The 22,043-nt window shown below is 45.8% G+C and overlaps 1 protein-coding gene across 1 annotated transcript; it reads left to right on the top strand.

The window, feature by feature from the left end:
* Window positions 1–2,210: 2,210 nt before the first annotated feature.
* On the top strand, window positions 2,211–22,033 carry F3 (coagulation factor III, tissue factor). Its single transcript, XM_078641244.1, has 6 exons — window positions 2,211–2,497; window positions 5,536–5,650; window positions 13,689–13,873; window positions 15,101–15,288; window positions 15,395–15,554; window positions 19,365–22,033. The coding sequence occupies exons 1-6, from the start codon at window positions 2,425–2,427 to the stop codon at window positions 19,505–19,507; spliced, it is 864 nt and encodes a 287-aa protein (XP_078497370.1). The 5' UTR covers window positions 2,211–2,424; the 3' UTR covers window positions 19,508–22,033.
* Window positions 22,034–22,043: the final 10 nt, after the last annotated feature.

The raw sequence follows: 22,043 nt of genomic DNA, 5'->3' as shown, positions 1-22,043 counted from the left end.
AAAAAAATAAACAGCGATCTTGGAGGAATAGTAGGGGGGCAAACAAGGCACAGGGAGACAAGCAAAACAAATCAAAGAACAGCATCCCACGCGTAGTGTGTGCGCACTGGAACATGGCACAGGGAGACAAGACTAGAATAAATTAAACAAAAGAGAACATGCAGCGTGCACGTCGCTGCTCGCTCCTGTGGCAATACTCCATGGGAGTTAACTTTTGAAAAAAGTGGCACATGCTCCAACCAATAGCCATTTGCAGGCTATGATTTTGGAATGACACAGACATAAACCAATCCAAACCGGTGGGCTGGGTCAGACCCCACAGAGTACATACAACAGATCATCCTGCAGCACAATCTGTGTGTTGCAGCAGAAGTTGACCTTAACATTAAACAACTTAGTGGATCTAGCTGTAACTAAACAAAACACAGATCACTCCAGCAAGTACATTAACCACCAGAGTTTTCTTAAAATTACTAGTATTTCCTAAGATTTGCTGGGCAGAGAAATGATCTCGGCAGCAAGTGCCTTAACCCCATATGATATTTTAAAATGCACCCTTTGTGACCAATTAAGCCGTAACGGATTTACTGTCATTATTGTCCTTCTAGTCAATTTCTTTGCAGTAGAGTTAAAAAAATAAATGTATATGTTGACCACAAGGCTGATTTTCATGGCTGTGCCCCTCACAACTCCACCCACTTTCCGTTGCCCACCTTGACGCCCAATTTATGGGCTCCCGGAATATTTGTTTCCAATTATAGAACTGGGCCTACTAGGAAAGTGACAACCCAGGTTTCCTATCAATTGCTATCAATCTCTACTGTTTTAAGTCATTTAGACTAGAGACTAGTATGGTAGGACATTAGCATATACCCATTAATTATATCCTAGAATGCATGTGCCCCGCAGGAAATCCTTAGGATAAGTAAAATTGGTTTGGGACTTAATCAGAGTTGTACAAACGGGGTGGCAGAACACGAGTCGTGGGAACACGCGGGTGGACGGTGTCCACCCACTATTTTCACAGAGTGAACGCCGTCCACCCTGCCAAGATGTTGGGCCCCACTAAATAATGTGCTAAACTCGTTCCTGTGTCATTTCCACTCTGGGACACTTTCAGCAGTGCCTGCACGTTGTCTGCTTTCCATCTGAAACAAGCAACAACGTGCAGGCGGAGACGGGGCTTTCTTATTTTAGACTTCTGTTGGGCCCATATCATAGGCTGAATTTGAGGGCTTGTCCTCCTTCTGTTCGAGTCTCCTGGATGGGAGCAGTTAGGAGCCTCACACCTAGAAGCAAATTCAGCAGAGGGGAAACAAAGGTTAGCACTTCACACATACTTAAGAGAGGCAGCTTTTCACTTTGTTCAGGCTCTGTTTACTAGATTTGGATGCACTGTAAGAATGTCAGATGTGTTGATCTTTCCCAGTATTTACATAAAATAAATGTAATTTAAATAGCGCTTACTAGCCCTAAGAAGGCATTGAAATAATTTAAATACCACTATTTTCAGAGTGCTTCACAGCACACTAATGTATTAAAGTTGATTTTATGATGTTTTAAAGATATTTCCTGATTTTTAATACTGCTATTTTATGTGTCTTTTATGATTGTTCAAATCGAATAAAGACTAACTGAACTGAACTGTATTAAAGTTGTGGCTTGTGATGCCACTTCCTATGATGTTAATTCCTGTGATGTCACATGTAATGTCATACCTGTGATGTCACGCATCGTTATGTCACTTGTATACTGCCTAACTAGGTTAGTCCCCCCACGTCCTTTTATTAGGACGTGTGCCCTGGGGGTGGGGAGAGTAAAAATAAGCGCTTATGGTTTCCACAGATTCGCGGACAGCACCTTGGTGAAAAATTAGGTTAACTCGTTTAGAAACAACACAAAAAAAGACGAGCTTTCTTTCTTTCTTTTAGTGTGTGGAGGGTTTAGAACGCTGAGACTGGAGGAGTCAAGTCAAGGGCACGGGCACGGGAGCTACAGACAGGTCTGAATGATTCAGCCGCCGTTTGGGCAGTGATAGTAAGCACAGCAGTGCTCCCTGGCGGTCGCCGCCGGTACTGCTCGCTCGTTTCGGCTCTTTCATCAACGCTGAGCCTGCAGACGGAGATGGGGGAAGTCTGCCAGTGACTCACTCCCCGGCATCACCCACTCACGGACTTTCCTCTCACGGGAAATCGATAAATACTCAGCGCATACCAGGAGCGGCACAGCAGCACCAGGCAGCGCAGAGCAAAGAGCACAGTGACAGCAGAGCGGGCGAGACAAGACAGGGCAGGACTGACAAAGAGCGCCGGAAGCAGACAGCATCTCAAACACCACACCTGTCCCAGCCTCTCGCCGAGACACCGAGGAAGCATTGCATCCGGAGCTCAGAGATTGTGGACACTTTACCTCGCCGGCACTATCATGCTCGGACCCCGGCCCCTGCTGCTGGCTCTCTGCTGCCTTTGGCACCTCCCAGCCACCGTCGCCGTCACAGGTGAGATACCCTGAAGTCTGGATGGTGGGAAACTTTGAAAACAGACAGCAAACAGGGGAAAGAGCGGCTATGGAGGGAAGGGAGCTCTCTGTACATGCTTCACTTCCACACACGTGGCTTAATATTATATACGATGCTGGTAACATTTTGCACAACCCCATCTGCGTAACTTTGGTCATACTTGCCCGTGTGCTCGCTGTACCGTGTGATATCTGGAATTGTTCGCGTTTACACGCACGCGGGGACTATCTGTGACCATGGTTATATTTGCACACATGTCGGCGTAATACCTGCACACATACACACGTAATGGCTGCACACTAGAGGCTAATTTCGCGCTGCACAGCCCAAAGTCTGGGATTTTCTGAAATCACTGGATTTATTTAGACTGGGAAGTCCTACAGTATAAAGAGACCTCCATCTACGAATGTCACTCCCATCTACAGTTACAACCCTCCAACCATGGGACATGCTGTTGGCAGTTATCACCTCATCTGCAGGCTTTTTCTGGTCATCCTACCCCTATTACTACTACACTTAGTTTATCTTATACCGTTTTTTCACTCTTTAAATGCCTCCCCGAACTGCCCGGAGTCCTTTCCACGTTTTTAATGAAGCACACATTCTCTGCTGTTCTGTTTATAATGTTTGCTTTAAACAGGACACTGCCCTTTGACCCCACTACAATCGCTGCCAGGCCCAGAGACGCCGGGTGCCCCCCCTCCGTCGTCTGTGACTCCAGATGCTGTGTGCCCTGGCTCCAGGGCCGCACCTCTGCCCAGATTAATCATTAAAATGTGCACTTCTGGCTTTCACGTGCCCTTCCCAGTCCCTGGCAGCTCATTAACTGCCAGTAGCGATCTGAAGCTGCAGCTACTGTGGAATTGTGGGTGAAAACAGGGACATACCTACCGATGGTGCAGATGGTGCAGCGGCACCAGGGCAGAGGAGCCAGAGTGGCCCTCTCTGCACTCTAATTAGGGCTGGATTTTACCACCCAACGGCGTGGGCGAAGAGGGGTTTAAGAGGGCTAGTTTTTCTTGTTCTTGCCTGCATTAAGAACCATGTGCCATTGCCAGTGCCACTCCACGCACCAACTGAAACACTCCATCCTACTTCAATGTAAGGCAATGTGTGTATTTTTAAGAACCGCCTGAAACCTGTGTACCCGGCTGCTTGGGGAAATATTTGTTTTCATCAGAAGTTGTAATTTTTTTTTCTTTCTACCTCGAGAGTATTCTATGTCGCAGCAGACAACGCTTTACATTATATAAATCCGTCGCTATTTAACTACCCCAAAGCAAAAGGCCGGACTGCTCATTAGCCCACCGGACCTTTCTCTTGGGGTACGGGGCTGAAGTCCCCGTTGTCCGGATTTTGAAGCTAAGCTCCAGGGCTGCGGTTGGCTCTCTTATTTTTTTTTTGTGTATTTTGTTTGCACATATTCCTTTTGCACAAACCTGGTTCAAGGGCATAAGAGCGTTTTACAGCAGAACCAGACTACTTTTTAAACTTGTTTTCCTTTTTAGACACCGAGCCACCCCTCTCCTAGCCATACCCATTTATTAAGAGACCAGTTTTTAAGGCCTTGCCGAGTAACAAAAGGTTGGATTTCTTTTTCAGATCCAAGGGCATAGAATTCCCTAGTTTGGCCGTTCCCACAACGAGCAGTTCATTTTTTGTAATAACTGAATATTGTAAGGCTGATAAGGGCACCCAGGTCCATGCATATAAAACGGCTGGAATCACACATTGCCATCAAGTGGTGACGCTGGGATTAGTGGTTGGTCCGCAGAGTTGAGGCTAGAAGGTACATCCTGACTCAACTGTTCCCCTGCGTGTTGCTCCTGGCTGTGCATTACCTGAAGCAGCCTTGAATGCTCAAGATAACTCGAGGCTCCAGAGTGTCTGAACCAGTGCATGCCCCAGTGCCATTGGAGGCCTTCTAGCCTGATTAGAATAGTAAACCTAGAACCAGGGCCACTAAAATGTATGCAGTAGTGAAGGGATACATTATGCGGCAGAGTTGCACAAATTGTTTCTTAAAAAAAGGGGACGTTATACAACATGTGGCATATATCATAGCATTATTAGGTCATTATACTGATCCGTTAACTCGTGTTTCACACTACCCAACCTACTGGTACCGATTTTAATGGCAGTTTACAGCAGTGCTAAGAGGGGAACTCTTACATTTTGCAAAGTATGTGGCGTGGCTTTGCACCCCGTGTAAAGAAGGATTTTAGTAACTTTTGATCCGTTTGAGCTGGAAACTTTTTTTGTTAAATTCTGCATATTATGGAAAGATTGTGTGTGTTCAATTCATATATAGATTCAAAATAAAGTAGTAGCCACATTTTTGAAGGGCACTTCTGAGAACATTATCAAAGTGTTTGATTTCGATCGAACATGCTGCCCATTGTCACTCTTGGTACAAAAGGGGGTGGTGATGGACGGAGCATCTGAACCAATCAAACACCCACACCCAGTCAAAAGATCTGGGTTTGATCCATCACCGTTCTTTAGCCCACTCTGCCACCCCAGTTCAGACATGGCCATATGCAAATCAGTCTGACCCTGTGCCTCATGGGAACAGTCCAGCCCGAACTGCCAAGCCATGCCTTCCCTGGACCGGAAAAAAGCTTCTTGAGCACACTGCAGACAGAAGGGTATAATAGTGCCCTTTAACCTCTACGTAAGCAAGCACTTGATCAGCAGCTTTAAAAATTTTGCTGTAAGATGTGTTTGTGTGACCAGTGTAGGTGCTCCTTCACAACTCACCCCAAATGTAGACCAGACATCAAGTACCTGGCTCCTTGGCACTCTTATTCTGGCAACTAACCAAGGCCGCTTCTGGTCTAAGGCCCCATCTTCCTGACCCTGCCCTGAGGGCTAGGGTAGATTGTTGTAGAAGAGCGTGTTTGGTACTTTAATTTCATTCTGTAAATATGCTGATTTTTAAATACACATGGTTTTATTTCATTCTGTAAATGTAACTGCTATAGATTAATTTTTGGCCTTATTCTCCTTTTCTGCAGATGCTCCGGCCTTCCCCACAGCTGTAAACATCACCTGGTCATCTTTGAACTTTAAGACCATACTGGAGTGGCAGCCGAAACCGACCAACTTTGTGTACACTGTGGAGATCTCTGGGTAAGGGCGCACATGTGTGTTTTGTGCACAATCTGATACTCATGTGGCTTGTTCAATGGCTACCAGGAATACAAAAAGGAGATCTGAGGGTCCTCTACCTGAAGAAGGGGCTACTGAGACCTTGGAAGCTCATATATGGTGCAAACCTGGTGCTCGTTTCGTCGGCCTACAACTGTAATCGTTGCCTATAGGATGCAGCATTATTTCCTGGATGCCTGCTCAGACCAGGTCCTTATAAGCAAAATAGCTCATGTTGCACAACCCGGTGAAGTAACCATCTAAGTGGACTATGATCATAAGAAATACAACAAAGGGAGCCATGGAGCAAAGCTGCCACTTTACTGAAAATCACAAAATGCACCCCATTATTCATCCACCACACGGCTAAGCGCTAAGCTTCCATCACACAATAACCACACCTCGACGGAGCTTGCCACGTGTGAAAAAGACAAATTGCTGGAGTTGCGTCTGTTTTCAGACAAACTCTAGCAATGCGTCAATTTTGCACCTACAGGTACGTCAGGAACACTGACGTATCTGTGAATCCTTGCCACATGGAGCACCACACAGTAAATTAGACGCATCCATGGTGTCACAAGGATGGCGGACTGAAAAGTGTTGCTTCGCTGTTTTCCCGCAGCGATGCAACACTTTTCATAAATGAGGCCCGGTGTTTTTAATTGGTTTATCTGAGCTTTTCTTCAAGCAGACACCAAAACTATCTTCTTCTCCTTCTCTTTCTCTTTTTTTTTTTTTTTTTATATAGCGCAAACTCGACCCGAAGGTATCCGAGCGCTTTACATGAGCACCAGTTGCGTTACAGACTTGACACGTTTAGGTAAGGGCAGAATAAGTGATTTGCCCATTATCACAGTATGTTTGAGGACTTTAAGTCTCCCTCCAGACTCCCCTGGTTCCCCAGCTTCAAAGTCGGCTTAATTAACTGTTCACTCAGAGGCAACCGGCGCACTCACAAGATCATATCTCAGAATTCTTAAAATGCAGGAGAACGAGTCTCAGGTGCTGCTGCTCCTGACTTGTGTGCATCGTGAAGCCACTGTGGGAGTTTGGCTACAAGACACTCTTTCAGTGTTGGCATTGATATCAATATGGTTTAGCCTATTTCAAAGCTTTCCTATTTTTACTTTTTGGAGATAAGGGGAGGGAGTGAGTGGCATGGTGAGGAGTTGATTTGCCCAAGATCACATAATTTGTTCAAGTAGTGGAACTATCCTTAGAACAAACAAATGTTGTTTGGCTTTCGCAGCCAATGGAATAACCGTTTACTATTTATTCTGCCAATTGTTTGTGATGTCTATTGGGTAACACCAACAGTGGTGTTTGGAAACACCTTGTCTGGCTTGATTCAAAGGTTAAACTGCAAAATGTGTAGCCTCAGCACCCCAGGTTACAGCTCGCATGAGCACTGATACTGTGCCAAGGCTGTGTAAAAGGGTGGTGGCTTTTTTTGTGACGGTGCTTAAAAAGGATGCTCCGTTTGGTCACTGGCGCTTCATTGCATGTTTTACATACGTGGCCAGTCTTTGGAAAAGGTTTAAAGTGCTTCTCTGCGACATGCAATTGTACCATTCTGTAAGACAAGCGTGAAGGTATTCTTTTCTTCAAGGGCCTGTCCAGTAAAGCAGACAGCTCCTTCAAGCCATTTTCCAGCACTTGCATTTCATCCCTAACAGTACGGACTTAAACCCAGCATGGTCGGTGCCTTTTTCTATAACACTTCACTAGTCTGGCCCTTTAACCGGGAAGGGTGTGTGGGCCTCCAGAAATTCGCTACTCCCCAATACCCGGCGAGCCTGTTTCACAAGAGCACAGCCTGCACAGGCCTGCATGAACAGCTCACCCCAAGCACCGGTTAAACCAGCTCCCTGCAGGCGGAGCAGCCCATTTTCTGCATGTTGTAGGGTCGGGCCTAAGGCCCTCATGCTGGGAAATGACTGGGACGCAGGACACACTGCTGGCTCGGTGCAACTGGCCCAGAGCACGTGCGCTCGGCCTCTTTTATTGGTACTGTGTCACATGACCTGTGACATCAGTGGTGGGTGGGTGTTCAGTGTAGTTACAGGCTCAGCACTAGAATGCTGACTTGTGCTGGGCATTACATCCCTCCCCAAATTGGTTAAAAAGTAAACCAAACATGAAAAGTCCAAACACCTGTGGGGGAAAGAAAACACAGAAAATAACATTGGACTTGCGCTTTCAAAAGAGTCTCTTTGGCTGCTTGCAAGCCGCAGGCAGTATAGTTCTTGCGTTTTGAATTAGCAGTTTTTGCGTTTTGAATTAGCAGTTTTTGCGTTTTGAATTAGCAGTTTTTTGGTGGCACGGTTCTTAGTTGTTCGGCGGGTTCATTCTTTCTCTGTCGGCTGTTTTCAGCCCTGCCTTCTGCTTTGCTCTCTTGGTGACGAATGGTTCAAGAGATGGATGACGTGGTTGTTGTTTGCCTTCCGGCTACTTTTCTCCAAGCTGGTTGCGTGTTGTTTCCAGGCAGGCTTCAGTGTGTTTCTTAGCAGGTGAATAGAGTAGGTGCGAACATCCCTCTCACTAGGATGCCCCTCTTGCCGGTTTTCTTCTGCCACAAGATGTCCGGGAGGACCTCTTTGCCAGGTTTCCACTGGACTGGTGTTTTTGGTCGCGTTGCTCTACCATAGCCTTCGGGCCGTGAGCAGGGCGCTCCACGAACCTCACCGTCGTGTCCTAGTTCCACCTGAAGGTTGGGTTGTCGACTCTTCATTGCTCTCGAGGCTTTCATCCTCTTGAGTCCTGCAGACGTGCTTCTGTAGATTTGTCTCCCGTTTGGGACTTGCTGCCACCAGAGTTCCTTGAGGCCTCTTCTTGGGTTGCCACGGGTCGGTGTGGAGTGGTCAGTTCATCAGCTGGATGTGTGAGCGCTTTCGCCATTCGATCTTCCGCCAACCCCAGAGGTAGATGTCTTCAACAGTCTATCTTGCTCCCTTCTGCGTTCGCCATGTGGATGGATGACTCGTAGGTGGTTGTCTTTGGTCTGCTCTGCCGGTGCTCTTACCAGGCTTGTTCTCCATTGCACTCCGGTGTTCCAGTGCCTGTCACCTTTCTTCTTTTCTTAGTGGCGGTGGCCACTCTGTTCTTTCTTCATTCTTCTTAGCTTGACAGTCGTGCCAATCTGATTGCGTCTTCCTTCTTTTCTTCTTAGTGGCAGTGGCCACTCTGTTCTTTCTTCATTCTTCTTAAGTGACTGGGTGTCACTCTGACTTCTCTTTCCTTCCTTTCTTCGGTGGCAGTGTGCCGCTCCGATCTATCTTCTTCTCTTCTCCTCTTTTCGCAGCGTACCCTGTTCCCCCTTTCTTCATCTTCTCTGGCCAGGCTTCCCCATGCAGCGCGCGCACTCTGCACGTGTCTTCCTGGTCTTGTCCTAGTCCTAGGACACTAACTTCTCATTACTCGCTTCCCAGGGTTAGCGTCGCGACCTTCACATCTTCTTCCTGTTGCTTTCGTTGATTTGTGTGGTTGAAGTTCGTGGGTCTAGGTCGTCGGACCGTGCATTGTTTGAACTTCTTGGACGTCGTGCTGGTCCCTTCTGCCGGGGTCTGGCAGGTAGGATTTGTGGTGCTGAGCTTCTTGGACCTCGTGCTGGTCCCTTCTGCCGAGGTCCGGCAGGTAGGCTTCTTGGTGCGACCATCTGGCTGGTCGACTTCGTGCTTGGTGACCAGGCTGAGTGGTCAGGTTGCTTTTGTGATGTATCATCAATGCTGCGGGTTGTCTGCGCAACCATTTCCTGTTCATCGCAGTTGAGTTGGTTTGGTGCGCATCTGGGAGCGCTCTTCATGTCTTCTCTTGTGACTTGCTGCTTTGGGCTAGTGCTGTCCGCACTGCTGCGCATTAGCGTCATGCGCTTTCGCACTTCCTCGTGCTGGGTTCTAGAACCATCGTTGGTTCGTGTGGGGTGTTCTTACTTTCGCCATTCTGTTGCAGCGATGGCCTGTGGCCACCAGGCATCGCTGTCTTCTTTTCTGGCGTTGTGTTGATGCTTCTTGAGTGTTTGCTTCTGGAGGGTTGCGTCACCGCTCCATGGGTCTTCTTCTGGTCGTGCTTCTTCTTTGCGCTGTTTGCGAGTTTTGTGAACTTCTTCTTGTGGGCGCAATTGTCGCGCGTTCTCTTGGATGTCCTGTGAGGAGTCGTGGCACTCCTGGCGCGCTTCTGGGATTTCTGGCGCTTTCCTGGGGTTGTCTTTGCGCTTCTTTGGGCTTCTGGCGCGCTCCTGCGCCGTCGCCTTGTTTCCTTCTCAGGCTGTGTGGTTACTTGGTGGCGTTCTGGAGAGCTAGTGTTCTTTGTGGTTCTGGAGTGTTCCTGCGCTCTTTGAGCGCTTGCAGCCTGTTGTCCCCTGCTAGGAGTCTGCTGTCCTGTGGCACCCTTGGGGGCTGCTAGGGCAAAGCTGCAGTGATCACTCGCCTTGCCGCAGGCTTATCTATGAGCTGTTCGATCCCCTCACTGCAGTGTTCCTAATAGGCCACTAGATGGCAGTGCAGATCAGGCAGCTTTCCACCTGATGCGTGTCTCGCTGGTCGTGGCTGGGTGGAGAGGAGCAGGTTCTGGAGTAAAAGGCAAACACACTCAGGCCACGGGACACGAGCTGATCAGGCAAGTGGAGGGGTCTTTATTCACTTATGACGGCTGGTGCAGCTCTGATTTATCTGGGGCAGCGCTAGTTGTGCTGTGGTCTTCCCTTTTTGTTGTTCTCCTCGAGCCCTCCGCCCGCCGCAGCCTCTCGTGTCTCATGCTGCGCTGGGCGGAGGAGGGCTGGTGCTGCTGCTAAGAGTCCTCCCGCTGTGTTGATGCACGGGCGGGCGTTAGGGACATCTCGCTTCGTTTGGCCTCAGTCTGTATGCTGCCATTGTTCCTTAGCACCCCGCCGCTGCAGCGCCATTTGTCACACGCTGTGCGGCGGGTGATGGGTGTTGGTCGGTCTCCGGGCCGCCGCTTCTTTACCTTCTTTTCCTTCTCTGCGCCGGGGCTGAGTTCGCCGGTCTACGCAGGGGAGGCTTGGTGCTTTCTTTACCGGCTGTGAGCCGGGCGCTGGATTTCTCGCTTCCCCACCCCGCTGCTGCAGCCTTAGAGATCACACGCTGCGCGGGGTGGAGGAGTGTTGGCGCTTTGCGGGTGGGCTCCGCTTACTTAAATTAATGGCCCGGCAGCTCTCCTCACGCTGCGGGCTCCTTTTCTCGACCGCCGCGGCAGCTTTGGTCAGACGCTGCGCGGCGGGGCGGAGATGGTTGCATGCAGGCCGCGGGTGGGCTCCGCGAGCCTTGCTTGGTCATCGGGGGCATTTGCGGCCGACGCCGCGTCGCAGTAGGCAGGCCGCGGGTGGGCTCCGCTGGTCTTGTCTTTATAACGGGGCAATATCTGGCGCCGCTCCCCCACCTTAGGGGGCACAGTCAGTGTTTATAGCGGGTGAGCTCCGCTTTGTATAGTCCTGGGCAGCGCTAGCGGGCGGCCGCCATTATCGCCGTTGTGATCATCGCGGGTGGGCTCCGCTTTTGGTGGTGTACAGTCTGGGCTCACCTTCGGCCGACGGGCCTGTTCTTCAGCGGGTGGGCACCGCGATGGCTCCGCTTGTCTTCTTGGGGCTCCGCCACGGCAGGGCGGACCACGGCAGGCTGGAGAGGTGCGGGGTGAGCTCCCGGTCACCTCCTCCTTCTTCTCTACGCCCGGGGCTCGACACACGCCCCACGGGCCTCTCGGCGGCCGGCTCGAGTCTTCGCAGGGGGTGCTCTCAGGCGAGCAGCATTCTCTTCCCCTTTTCCTCGATGATGTTTAGAGCTGTGGCACGCGTGGACACAGCTACCCTCGTCGCCATTGTAGGGTCGGGCCTAAGGCCCTCATGCTGGGAAATGACTGGGACGCAGGACACACTGCTGGCTCGGTGCAACTGGCCCAGAGCACGTGCGCTCGGCCTCTTTTATTGGTACTGTGTCACATGACCTGTGACATCAGTGGTGGGTGGGTGTTCAGTGTAGTTACAGGCTCAGCACTAGAATGCTGACTTGTGCTGGGCATTACACATGTGTCCTGATAACTGCATGCAAAATGGAGTCGCGTTAGCTGCATAATCACACAACCTGGTCTCAAGTTACCTGCGTAATGTAGGCATTCGTAGCAACTGCTACCCCTGAGTTGCTGCTCGCAAGCCCTGGCTTTACCAACTGCTCTTTTGTAGGTAAGCATGCCTTCAGTTTTTACTAGAGTAATCTATCATCCGTTCTGATGGTTGATAAACGTATTAGCATCCGCTGTAGGTTCCTATAAATGTACAATTGTAGGTCTTTTGAGAATCACACTTGCTGTGACGTCATTTCCGGTCACTGTTTTAAATGGGAATACAGTAGTGTTGCTACTCTTTATTCAGAGAACCTACTTGCTACTGAGAAGTTCCAGGGCTCTCCTATTAAATGTATTGCTGAGAAGCTGAAAAGTGCAGTTACGCTGTCATTCAAATTAAAGAAAGTGCAGGTACTCAGTACTGGACAGTACCTGCCCATTTAAAGCACTGCTTCCTATGATATCACAGGGGACAGTTGACCCACTCCCAGGCCACCCTTCTAAGATCCTGGTGGAAGGATGCCAAGTCTGCCCGCAGTACTTGGGCAATGCTCCCCCAGGATGCCGTGCATTTTTGTCCTTGTTTTTCTGACTCTCATGGTTTAATCATTTCAAGAGCACGCCTCTAAATGTTCAAGGCCGACCAGAGACCCAGGCCTCAGAGACGTTTCCACCAGTTGGTATTAATCACATAATTCGTCCAGTGAGGAAGGCGTTGCTAGACTTTGTCCTCGTCAAGATGCGGCCAGTAATCTCGTTTTGGCCTCAAACCCGTTAGCTCTAAAAACAGGATTACAATTGAGGCTCTAAGCTTTCCCAGTTTACTCAATTTTACCAGATAAAAACAAACGGAAAACACTTCGATTCTCTGCATTTATTTTTAAATACTTATAAATATGGACATTGTCAGGGAAGATTGGCAAGCATTCGGAGGTATAGAAGGCATGCTTTCCTACTCAAGCTTATAATGCTGCACATAACGTGTCTCTACTGTAGAATTAGTATTTTCATATTAATGTATTTCTTAAACACATGGCCACTAACACCATTAAAAGCCAACAAGAATAACTGTACATTTATCAGCGAAATGAATGTGCATATATAGTATACTCGTATAACTCTATTTCTTTCTTTCTTTCTTTCTTTCTTTCTTTAGAGTGGTTTATAAAGCTCACACATGACCCAAGGGTATAAGAGAGCTGTACATAGGGTCTATTCCCACCCCTACTAACCCCCTTCCCACCCACAGAAAAAACATTGCTTAATACTGATGAAAGGGAAAAAATATATACATATGGATAAATACAGACAGAAATGTGCAAAATTAGCACAAAACTGGAAGCCCTATAACCCGTGCAGAAATGGCTCATGTTTCCTGCTCCAATTCACCTGCTGCAAATGGCGAGAGCAAAAAATTGCGCATGCGCTGTTTGGGTGTCTTGCAGTGGGAGTAATAATCATTGTGTAACAAAAAAAAAGCAAACTGATTTTGCACTATTTTATCTGTTTTTGTAATGAGAAGTTAAACTGGTTTTGTCTTAAAAAGAGCTCAATTTATCAGATTTAATAAGCGGAAAAATGTGTTTTGTGCACTTATTGTGTAAAATACATACAGTCAAAACTACTGTGAATGTGAATAATATGAAATGAGTTTGTGCTATGTTTGCCCTGTTGTGGAAACAGTTTTCCCAATTCACCTTCTCCGCAAAAATGGAACAAATTGATTTGCCCTGTGCTGTTTGCAGTAGTGAAAAGGTTTTGCAATTTGTCCCCGCTTAGAAGTTCATTTGGCAGACAAGTCAAGGGTTCCCCTTGCACAGTCTGTGTGATGCCAGGCAGATTGCGTAGTTTATGAACTGTGATTCGGTTTTCTGTGGTATGGATTGTAGATGAAAATAGTTGTTTCAGATGAATGTCTTTCCCTGACCTTATCCTATTGTTTTTTTAGGCAAAAGTCTGACTGGAAAAAGAAGTGCATTTACACGGAGAGCACGGAGTGCGATTTGACAGACCAACTGCTGGATGTAAATGACACATATCGGGCCCGCGTCATTTCTTCACTTCCGGGAAATGAAGAGGTCCCGGAAGAGCCTCTCTACACTCTTTCGCCGCCATTTACACCTTCCAAGCAGAGTAAGTACTATTCTTTTTATATTGCATTTATGTGGTTGTAAAGAGTCCTAGAAACACACTACATAGAAGAGGGTCCAAGGGGCTAGTTTAAAGACTCACCACTAGATACACGCCCCTACTTAAATCCTACAACATACAAAAAATATCTAGGAGTCAAAGGAAAAATCTCTAAACACAGAGAACCCTTTAGACGCGACACAAACCAGGTAGCGTGCACCAAATTACTCGGTAACACCACGTGATGAAGTGAATTACAGTGCACGTGATTGTTCTATTGGGAGACACCCAACCAAGGATAGGTGAAAGTTTTCCCATCAGTTGCCGTCCTGTTCCACCATTATCACATCATTTGGGTTCTCCTTACCCAGGAGTTAGTGTGATCACAGTCACAACAGTGTAGGAAGGCCCTATCTTGTTGTCTGGTGGGTGGTGTCAATGTTATGTGACAACTGAAAAAAGCAGTGCAAATAAAGTGATTAGTGATAGAGTAAAATTGGGTGAGACTGAGTAGAAATGAAAAATTTGTAATTGGTTCTCTCAGCTCCTCAAGCTTAAAAACAATAGTGAGAAGACGGATTTAACAGAATATCCGTTTCAGCAAAATAGTGGTCAACATGTTTCTGCATAGATGGACCCCCCCCCCCCTCCCCAGCGTCTGAATACCCTTACAGGTGATAAGCGCTATACAAATCCTTTTTGGTGGATTGATTGACCACTCTTACATATTTATATCAATCAGACAGAATCCATTTTGTATTCCATTTATCAATCTTTGCCCAGGGTTACTCGATGGAAAACATGTTGCATTAAGAGGGTATTTATTTTTTCGGTGGTGGCACCATATGTTTGCTCTTTGTCAATATCGGGGAGGCGAGGGTCCGAAGTAAGACTGCACTTGTATGTCTGTGAGACACAGGTTGGGTTACCTTCTTCGAAACACGTGTTACGCCCAACATTTATGTTAAATAAAAAGAACTCTGAAACCAACATTCAACTCATGGAATTTAGTTATTATGCAAATTTGCTGATTATAAAAAAAATCTTATTGCGTCAATTGTGACAGTAGGGTGTCCAGTTTTCGTCCATCACATGCTTTACATCTATGCAACAATATCTTTTTGGCATAAAATTCGGTTTTTTTTTTAGCTACATGACTTGCTTTGGCACATGCTGGGCTTACTACAGAACCTTCACTAAATTAAATGTTTGAATTTATTTCTACTTCAGCAAAAATTGGAAGACCAGGGATTAAAAGTTATGCGTTCAATGATGAGAAAACCAAGCTCAAGGTGGAGATTGAAGAACCCATGTCTCCCTACCGATCGCCGAGTGGGGGCTTTCGGAGTGTCCGGGAGATTTTAAAGACTGAGTTGCGGTACACCCTCTACTACTGGAGAGCTTCGAGTACAGGCAAGGTAAGGCGCTGCCCGTGCAGGTATTCTTGTCTCGCCTGAACATGGGCAAGTTATTTCAAGGCAACTAAGCATGGACACACCCTTAAAAAGAATGTCATCTTTCCAGAAACAGGCCACAACAACCACCAACGAAATCGAGATCAGTGTGGATCAAGGAGAGAGCTACTGCTTCTTCGTACAGGCGACGGTTCCCTCCCGCAGAGAAAACCGCGAGAGTCCAGAAAGCCCAACTCAGTGCACCAGTCAAAAAGGAAGTGTTATAGATGGTACGTGTGAAGATCTAAACATGTAACTCCGATGGGATGGATAAGCAATGACAAACTGTTAGGCTACAAATGGTTCAGGTTAAAAAAAATTGTATCCTGCTGGTGCATGGTCTGGGTATTGTTGAAGCGGAGGCCTAAGACTTCCTGCATTACAACGCGCTAAGCTCCTAGGTGACTTGGACAAACATTATTCTACAGATAATTGATTGATCTTCCTAAGAAGTTGAGCTGTTGGGCTTTGTCTTTGGCGGTGGGTGTTATTTTGTCATATATTTAAGTGGTGTTCTTGGTGTCTTTTATTCACTTCAAGGCATGCAGTTCTGTATCTTCAATAATATTTAGGACAAAAGTGAGGTCATCATGTGTGATCTGCGTTATGAATGATTTGCTCTTTTTGGAAGAAAAGTTGGTCTGAGGGCACTTGGTTACTAGCTAGCTGAGTGAAATAGCCGATATATTGAGGCTTCTGCTTGTTAAAAAGAAAATAGAAGAACCAGGAACAACTTTGCTACTCGTTGAATTGTGTGGCTCATAGAGATAAGGGGCCTTTCTTGATTGCCAATAACTCCCGCCAATAAGGTGAGGAAAGTTTATGATTCATTAGATGTTTGCTGGTACAATAGTCTAAACACATGAACTGCTGTTGCAGAAGGATTTTGAACAACATCGCCAGGATACCAGGTGCATGTGAGCGCGGTGAGGCAGGGTGGGGGGAACTTGACAGCCGACAAGGGGAAATTAAATATTTATTTAATTTTGCCTCGTCCTCTGAGTCACCCCCCCCCACTCACCCCACTGCTCTTACCTGCACGGGCTGCTACTGATACATACCCTGCTTTCTACTGCTTCCCTCTGCTTTCCGGTTGCTCCCAGTCGGTGCTAAATACAATTAGGCCTCAAGAAATAGGATTGCAGCCATTCTTGGTTATTTGACTGCTGTTGGCACGGTAAAATGCAGTAATTGTCAGAGTTCAATGGGCCCCTCCGGGATCTGGCTTCTGGTGCCACTGCAGCTGCTGCACCAGTGGTAACTACGCCCTTGTTGGCCAAGTCATCTTCAGCACAAGCCTGCAAAGATGCAAACTGTGTCCCAACCACTTAATTTGGATCCTGCAATGGGCAAAGCTGCAAAAATTATTTTCCAAGTGGGTTCCCATTTCCAATTCCTGCCAAAAGTCCCACCTTAAAGCTATTCATTGTAAACGTTCTTATGTGGTCGTATCACGAACACTACACACAAGTGCAGATCGGAACTGTGCCGCTGTTTCCTCTGAAATTGTACGATCTATAGTGGATGATGCTGCTGCACTAATCCAGTAATTCTGTTCATTAATTCATTAGCATTGTCACAAGAGCCTGGAAACTGGGGCCCTGATTTAAGAAAAATTCACCAAGCGTAGCACCTAAAGCTGCTGCAGTGAATTGCGTTGCTTGAAGGGGAGGGAGCAAACCACGCAATACCTCTCTCTGCGCTGGCACACTTTAGTCTGCCGTGCGTCAGTGCACACACCATTGCAACATAGGGCAACGTTGTGTCTTCTGTAAGGGATAGTTTTTGTACTGGAAGGGGACCCTTCCAGTACAAAAATGATCCTTTATTACTTTCCTGCTTTGCATGTGTGCTGTACAACGCAGCATGCATGCGAAGTAGTAAAAATGTGGAGAAAGGAAAACATTTCTCCTCATTACGTTACGCCTGCCTTGAAGGCGCAACATTTTTTACGTAAATCTCAAAATCCATCCTCATTAAATCTGGGTCTTAAAGTGATTACCATCACTCCATGTGCAGTCTACTGCTCATGGCAGAAACTCCGTAGAGTAATCAACAAGGAGTCTGTACACAAAAAGAGTAGATTTATTGCAATTAAAAACGAAATAATGTACATTAAAAAAACCTAGATATGGGAACTAACAGACTATTTGCCTTCAGTCACTTGTGGCCCTTGATGTAGCGCTACTGGAGACGACAACTTGTCTAAGTGCACTTCCTGCAGAGACCGGTTCTACATCTGTCACCTCCCTTTTCCACAGGAACAAACATGGCTCTGGGAGCTGAAGGAGATTTCCTGATAAAGTTGCCTTTTGCACAACTATGCAAGTCACAGGCCACTCCCGAAGTGAAATAATGGTGCATGTTAGGCTCTTAAGCATTTGTTTCAGTTAGTTAATCAGTGTTGCACAAACAGACCTGCCAGGTGAAGGTTTAAGGCCTCCATATTTTCTGCAGGGGTTTCCAACCTTTTATGTAGTGAGAGCTACTTCTGCTCGCAGAAAGTCCTGCCGACCTACTAGTATATTTTATCACTTTAAAATTCCGAGGACATGTATTAACATTAGACCTTGACCACCCTAAGCACGATTATCAGTAGTAACCCCCCAAACATTCCAGGTGAAGCTATCCGCAGAATGCCAGGAAAACATTTATCAATATTAAATGCCTCCACCGGAGTAATCAATTAACATTCAAATCATCACATGCCGCGTGCCACAAAGGGAATAACCACAGTAGTAAGTCTCCTCAACTCAATTTGAATTATCATTCGGCTAACCATTTTAAATGTGTTTTAGACTTGCAATATTGTGTCTTCAGTAGCATATCCGTTTTTGAAAATACACATTTTTCTGTTAAATACCAGTTTCCACTTTGAGCTACCCTACTCAATTTTCCAGAATATTTACCTTTTCTGAAAAAACTATTGTTTTCTTCTGAAAACCAAACCCTTTTTCATTGTTAGAAAATACAGTCCCCAAACATCAGCATGTCGATTTCATTGAGGACCACCATGTAAAAATGCTTCTCATGGACAGATTCTGCTTCAAATGCCCAGTTATTGCAATCATAGGCCATGTATGCTGACCATGACACTAATAATGCCTGTGTTATGCTAATAATGCCCACCATTAAACCAGGGCTACCACTGTGCCAAGCCTGGATGCCCACTATATATCTGTTATGGCCATTATTATAAGAGAAGCAGTTGCCATTCTGTCAGGGAGGACTAAAGGCAGGCCAGTCATGCTCTTAATATGTCAGCGATGGCAGCAAGCATGGAACTACTTGACCAAAATGCCCAAAATAGTCCAGGATGAAAATATTATGGCTTTAAAACAATTATACTGTGAATGGGCACAATTGCACCAGAGATACAACTCTTATGATGGGGACCAGCATGCTTATTTGGCACTCCTTGACACTAGCAGTACCTTCAAGGAATTAACACTGTTTATTAAGGAAGGATGCAGTGTCAAATTCCCATACATAAATGAATGCAGATGCTTCTAATTACTACTGCTCTAGATGCATACTCTCTTCTCCTCAGGTCTTGGGTTGATCATCCTCCCAAGTAACACATTTTCACTCTAGTTCTTGCAGTCACACACTTTGGTGAGTCGGCACTGTTTACTGCTGCCACTGTTCTTTGATCTCACACATGGTGCGACTGACAGAGCAGGCTGTATGGCCAATCTCCTTTTTAGGTTGATTTACAGTGGATAAAGATGGTTTGTGTGGCAGACCCATAGGGCAACACAGTGTGTGAGTGTTCTCATGAGGCCCTGCCACTGGTTTGGCTTGTTGTAACTCTTACGGGTAATGAAATGAGCAGTGATGCCTTCTTTAATACACTGACTCTCTGAGGTCGGCTTGGTTTGGCTTCGCCTCTGAGAGCTACTTTGAGGGTGCTGGTTATTAACCAGTAGCTCCCGAGCTACTTGTTGGAGACCCCGCTTTAGAGCATGGACTACAATAAAGAACGAAGAACATATGCTTTTCATGTTCTAACCAGTCCTATTTCTATTTCTTTCTTTCAGAGTATGGCGTGCTCATCGCTGTGATCATCGCAGTGGTTCTAATTATCGTGATTGCCATTGCGCTTTCCGTTACGCTGTACAAGTGCAAGAAGTCTAAACAAGAAGCAGCCAAAAAGGAGCACGTGCCACTGAACGAACCTTGAGGACAATTTTACTCTGTTGCTGCTACCGCAACTTTCTGCAGCCTCTACTGTGAGTTACAGCACTTAGTGTAGGTACTTGTGGAACAAGAACAGCACCGTTTTCTACTTGTGGGTGTTACCTGGAGTTAGCGGCCTTTGCCTGGAAGCGAGGGCACTCCTCTCTGTTTCTATGAAACAATTTCTGTGGTAGGAAGACACTGCGTGCTTTTCTGGACAGCACACGTCGATGGTTGGAGGCCTGTGGTCGCCGCATCGCGATAGCTCTCAAAAACACTACAAATTATTACTGTCTGACCGAAATATTATATTATTGTCTTTTATGATAAACCCTTTTTTTTTGTATATTTTCATGGCGGGTTCCTATGGTACAATTGTTTTTTTTTCCCCGCAGTTCTTTGGTTTTGATTTAGGAAGGGGTTACAATCTGTACAATTCCAGGCTACCTCAACTTGTGGCAACCTGAAAATTGCATTCAATGGAGATTTGGGAAGTGTTGTCACTGGTGAGACAAAACTGGTGAGTCACCACGGCTGTCGAATGTTCCTGTTTTAGACAGGTGCCAGTGTGGCCAAAACTCAATATCATGTGAAATTTGGGGCATTATATAGCTATGATTCCCCCTAAGACGGTTACAGAGTACTAGGAAAACTTAATTAAATGCTACAAAGATGATGATAATCATGCTACAGAGAACAGATTTATTTTTTATATTGGGTGTGTATCTACAAATGAACTTTCATGGAACGCAAAATGTTTGCAGTGCAAGTCCCCTGACTATAAACATATGTGTACGCTCTTAAGATTTATGGTATTGCATTTTAAGAAGCTAAAACAGCTTTCCAGACAGACCCAGGATGCAGTATTAGGAATTGCTAAAAGTAGCCAAAAGTTATCATCCTAAACCCGCATCCATCCTTGCACAAACTAAATGCATCAGTTCAATGAATGTTTGTGCTGCTAAAAGAATCCTGCAACTCCACCCAATGCCATTTCAATTCAGCGGGTCTTCGAAAAGGCCACTCAGGTAGAGTCAATACGGCATTGTTGACAATTGTGCCATTACTGGCTGGAAAGAGCATGGTGGATGACATGGTTTCCTTTTGGTATTTGCCATTCTGTCTGCTTATGTTGCTCCCTCTCCTTACAAAGGTGGTGTAAGTTGTTAGCAAGGTGAGGTCCACCCCGACCCTCAGTAAAAAACAGTACTGCATCAGATATTGCAACCAAAACATTGTCTGATAGAAATATTGTGTACTAGAAATATCCTTACAAAACTATTGCCCCAGTGGGGTTAATGCTTGAAAATCTACATCCAAAGGGACAACATTTTGTTAAAGATAATTAGGAGACAGTATTCCTTTCATGTGCTATTTATTTTAATAATATTTCCTTTATAAATATATCTTAGCCATATTGGGTTGCATGGTAGAAAGTCCTGCTGGCCAGATACAATTGGTTTCTTCTCGATGTAGTTGTCACATTGTTGTGGGGGATATTCATGTTGCATTTCGGAACTGGTTTTTGATGTTTAACGGATTTAGTTGGTTTGAGAAGTTATTTTTATTGAACCAGAAGCCTTATCCATTTTTTTGCACTACTTGATACACATATTCTAATACACTGCGTACACCTGCATGGCTTGATAAATCTAGAGTAACGCAACATATTGCAAATTGCTGAGTTGCTTTACCCTGCCCTAGGGAGGTGTTCCATTGGTGGAGGGTGGGTGTTTGCACGCATCCACCCAGGGATTTTGGCGCATTCCCAGATTTACCATTTCTGGTAGACCTTGGAATGCGTCAAAATGCTATGCCTCCCTAGGTGAGGCTTAACAAGGAGTAATATCTTTATTTCTACTCGTTTTCCCTCCTCTTTTTATATGTGCTGCATTCTGCAACACACATGGAAAGTGAAAAATGACTCTTTAGAATTGATTTGTGCAGAAAGGTGTTCTTTCTTTCACAAAAATAATTCTGCCTGCAACACAGGAACCCTTGCACCACAGCACAAGGGTGCCTGAATTGGCGCTAGGCAGCACATTGTGAAATGAATGCGCCATATAATGTTAAATACGGAGCATTGTTGCCCTTTCACGCAGCACAGCAAGGTGACTTTCTGTTTGCTTTGCATGAAAGGTTGATACATGTGCTTTCAATTCCACTCCAATCTGTAATGCACAGATTTTTAATAAGTAAAAATACATATAGGAATTATTTGAGACGGGCTCTTTATGTATATATGTTCACGATCGCACCATAACTGGTGCACTGGTTGTGAGTTATTAAAGAGCAACCCTCCCCCTTTCAATTCAAATGACCTCTTGCAAACAAACATTTTGCTTTCCATGTAATTTAATTCTTTGGGAATTTGGGTACTTCAAGCTAGGACAATCAGTATTTATGTACGTATAAACATGATTTTGTAGATTGTAATAATGTTTTATTTGTAATATTTTATATATTTGTATATTTTGCATTAAGTTATTTTTTCACGTGTCATTATTAAAAAATAAACAGTTGGTGGAAATAGAAGTCTG

The sequence above is a fragment of the Lissotriton helveticus genome, chromosome 1_1 (assembly GCF_964261635.1).
Source record: "Lissotriton helveticus chromosome 1_1, aLisHel1.1, whole genome shotgun sequence".
In the NCBI taxonomy this organism is placed as follows: Eukaryota; Metazoa; Chordata; class Amphibia; order Caudata; family Salamandridae; genus Lissotriton; species Lissotriton helveticus.
The sequence above is the reverse complement of the archived record's forward strand: the minus strand, read 5'-3'. Positions and strand labels throughout refer to the sequence as shown.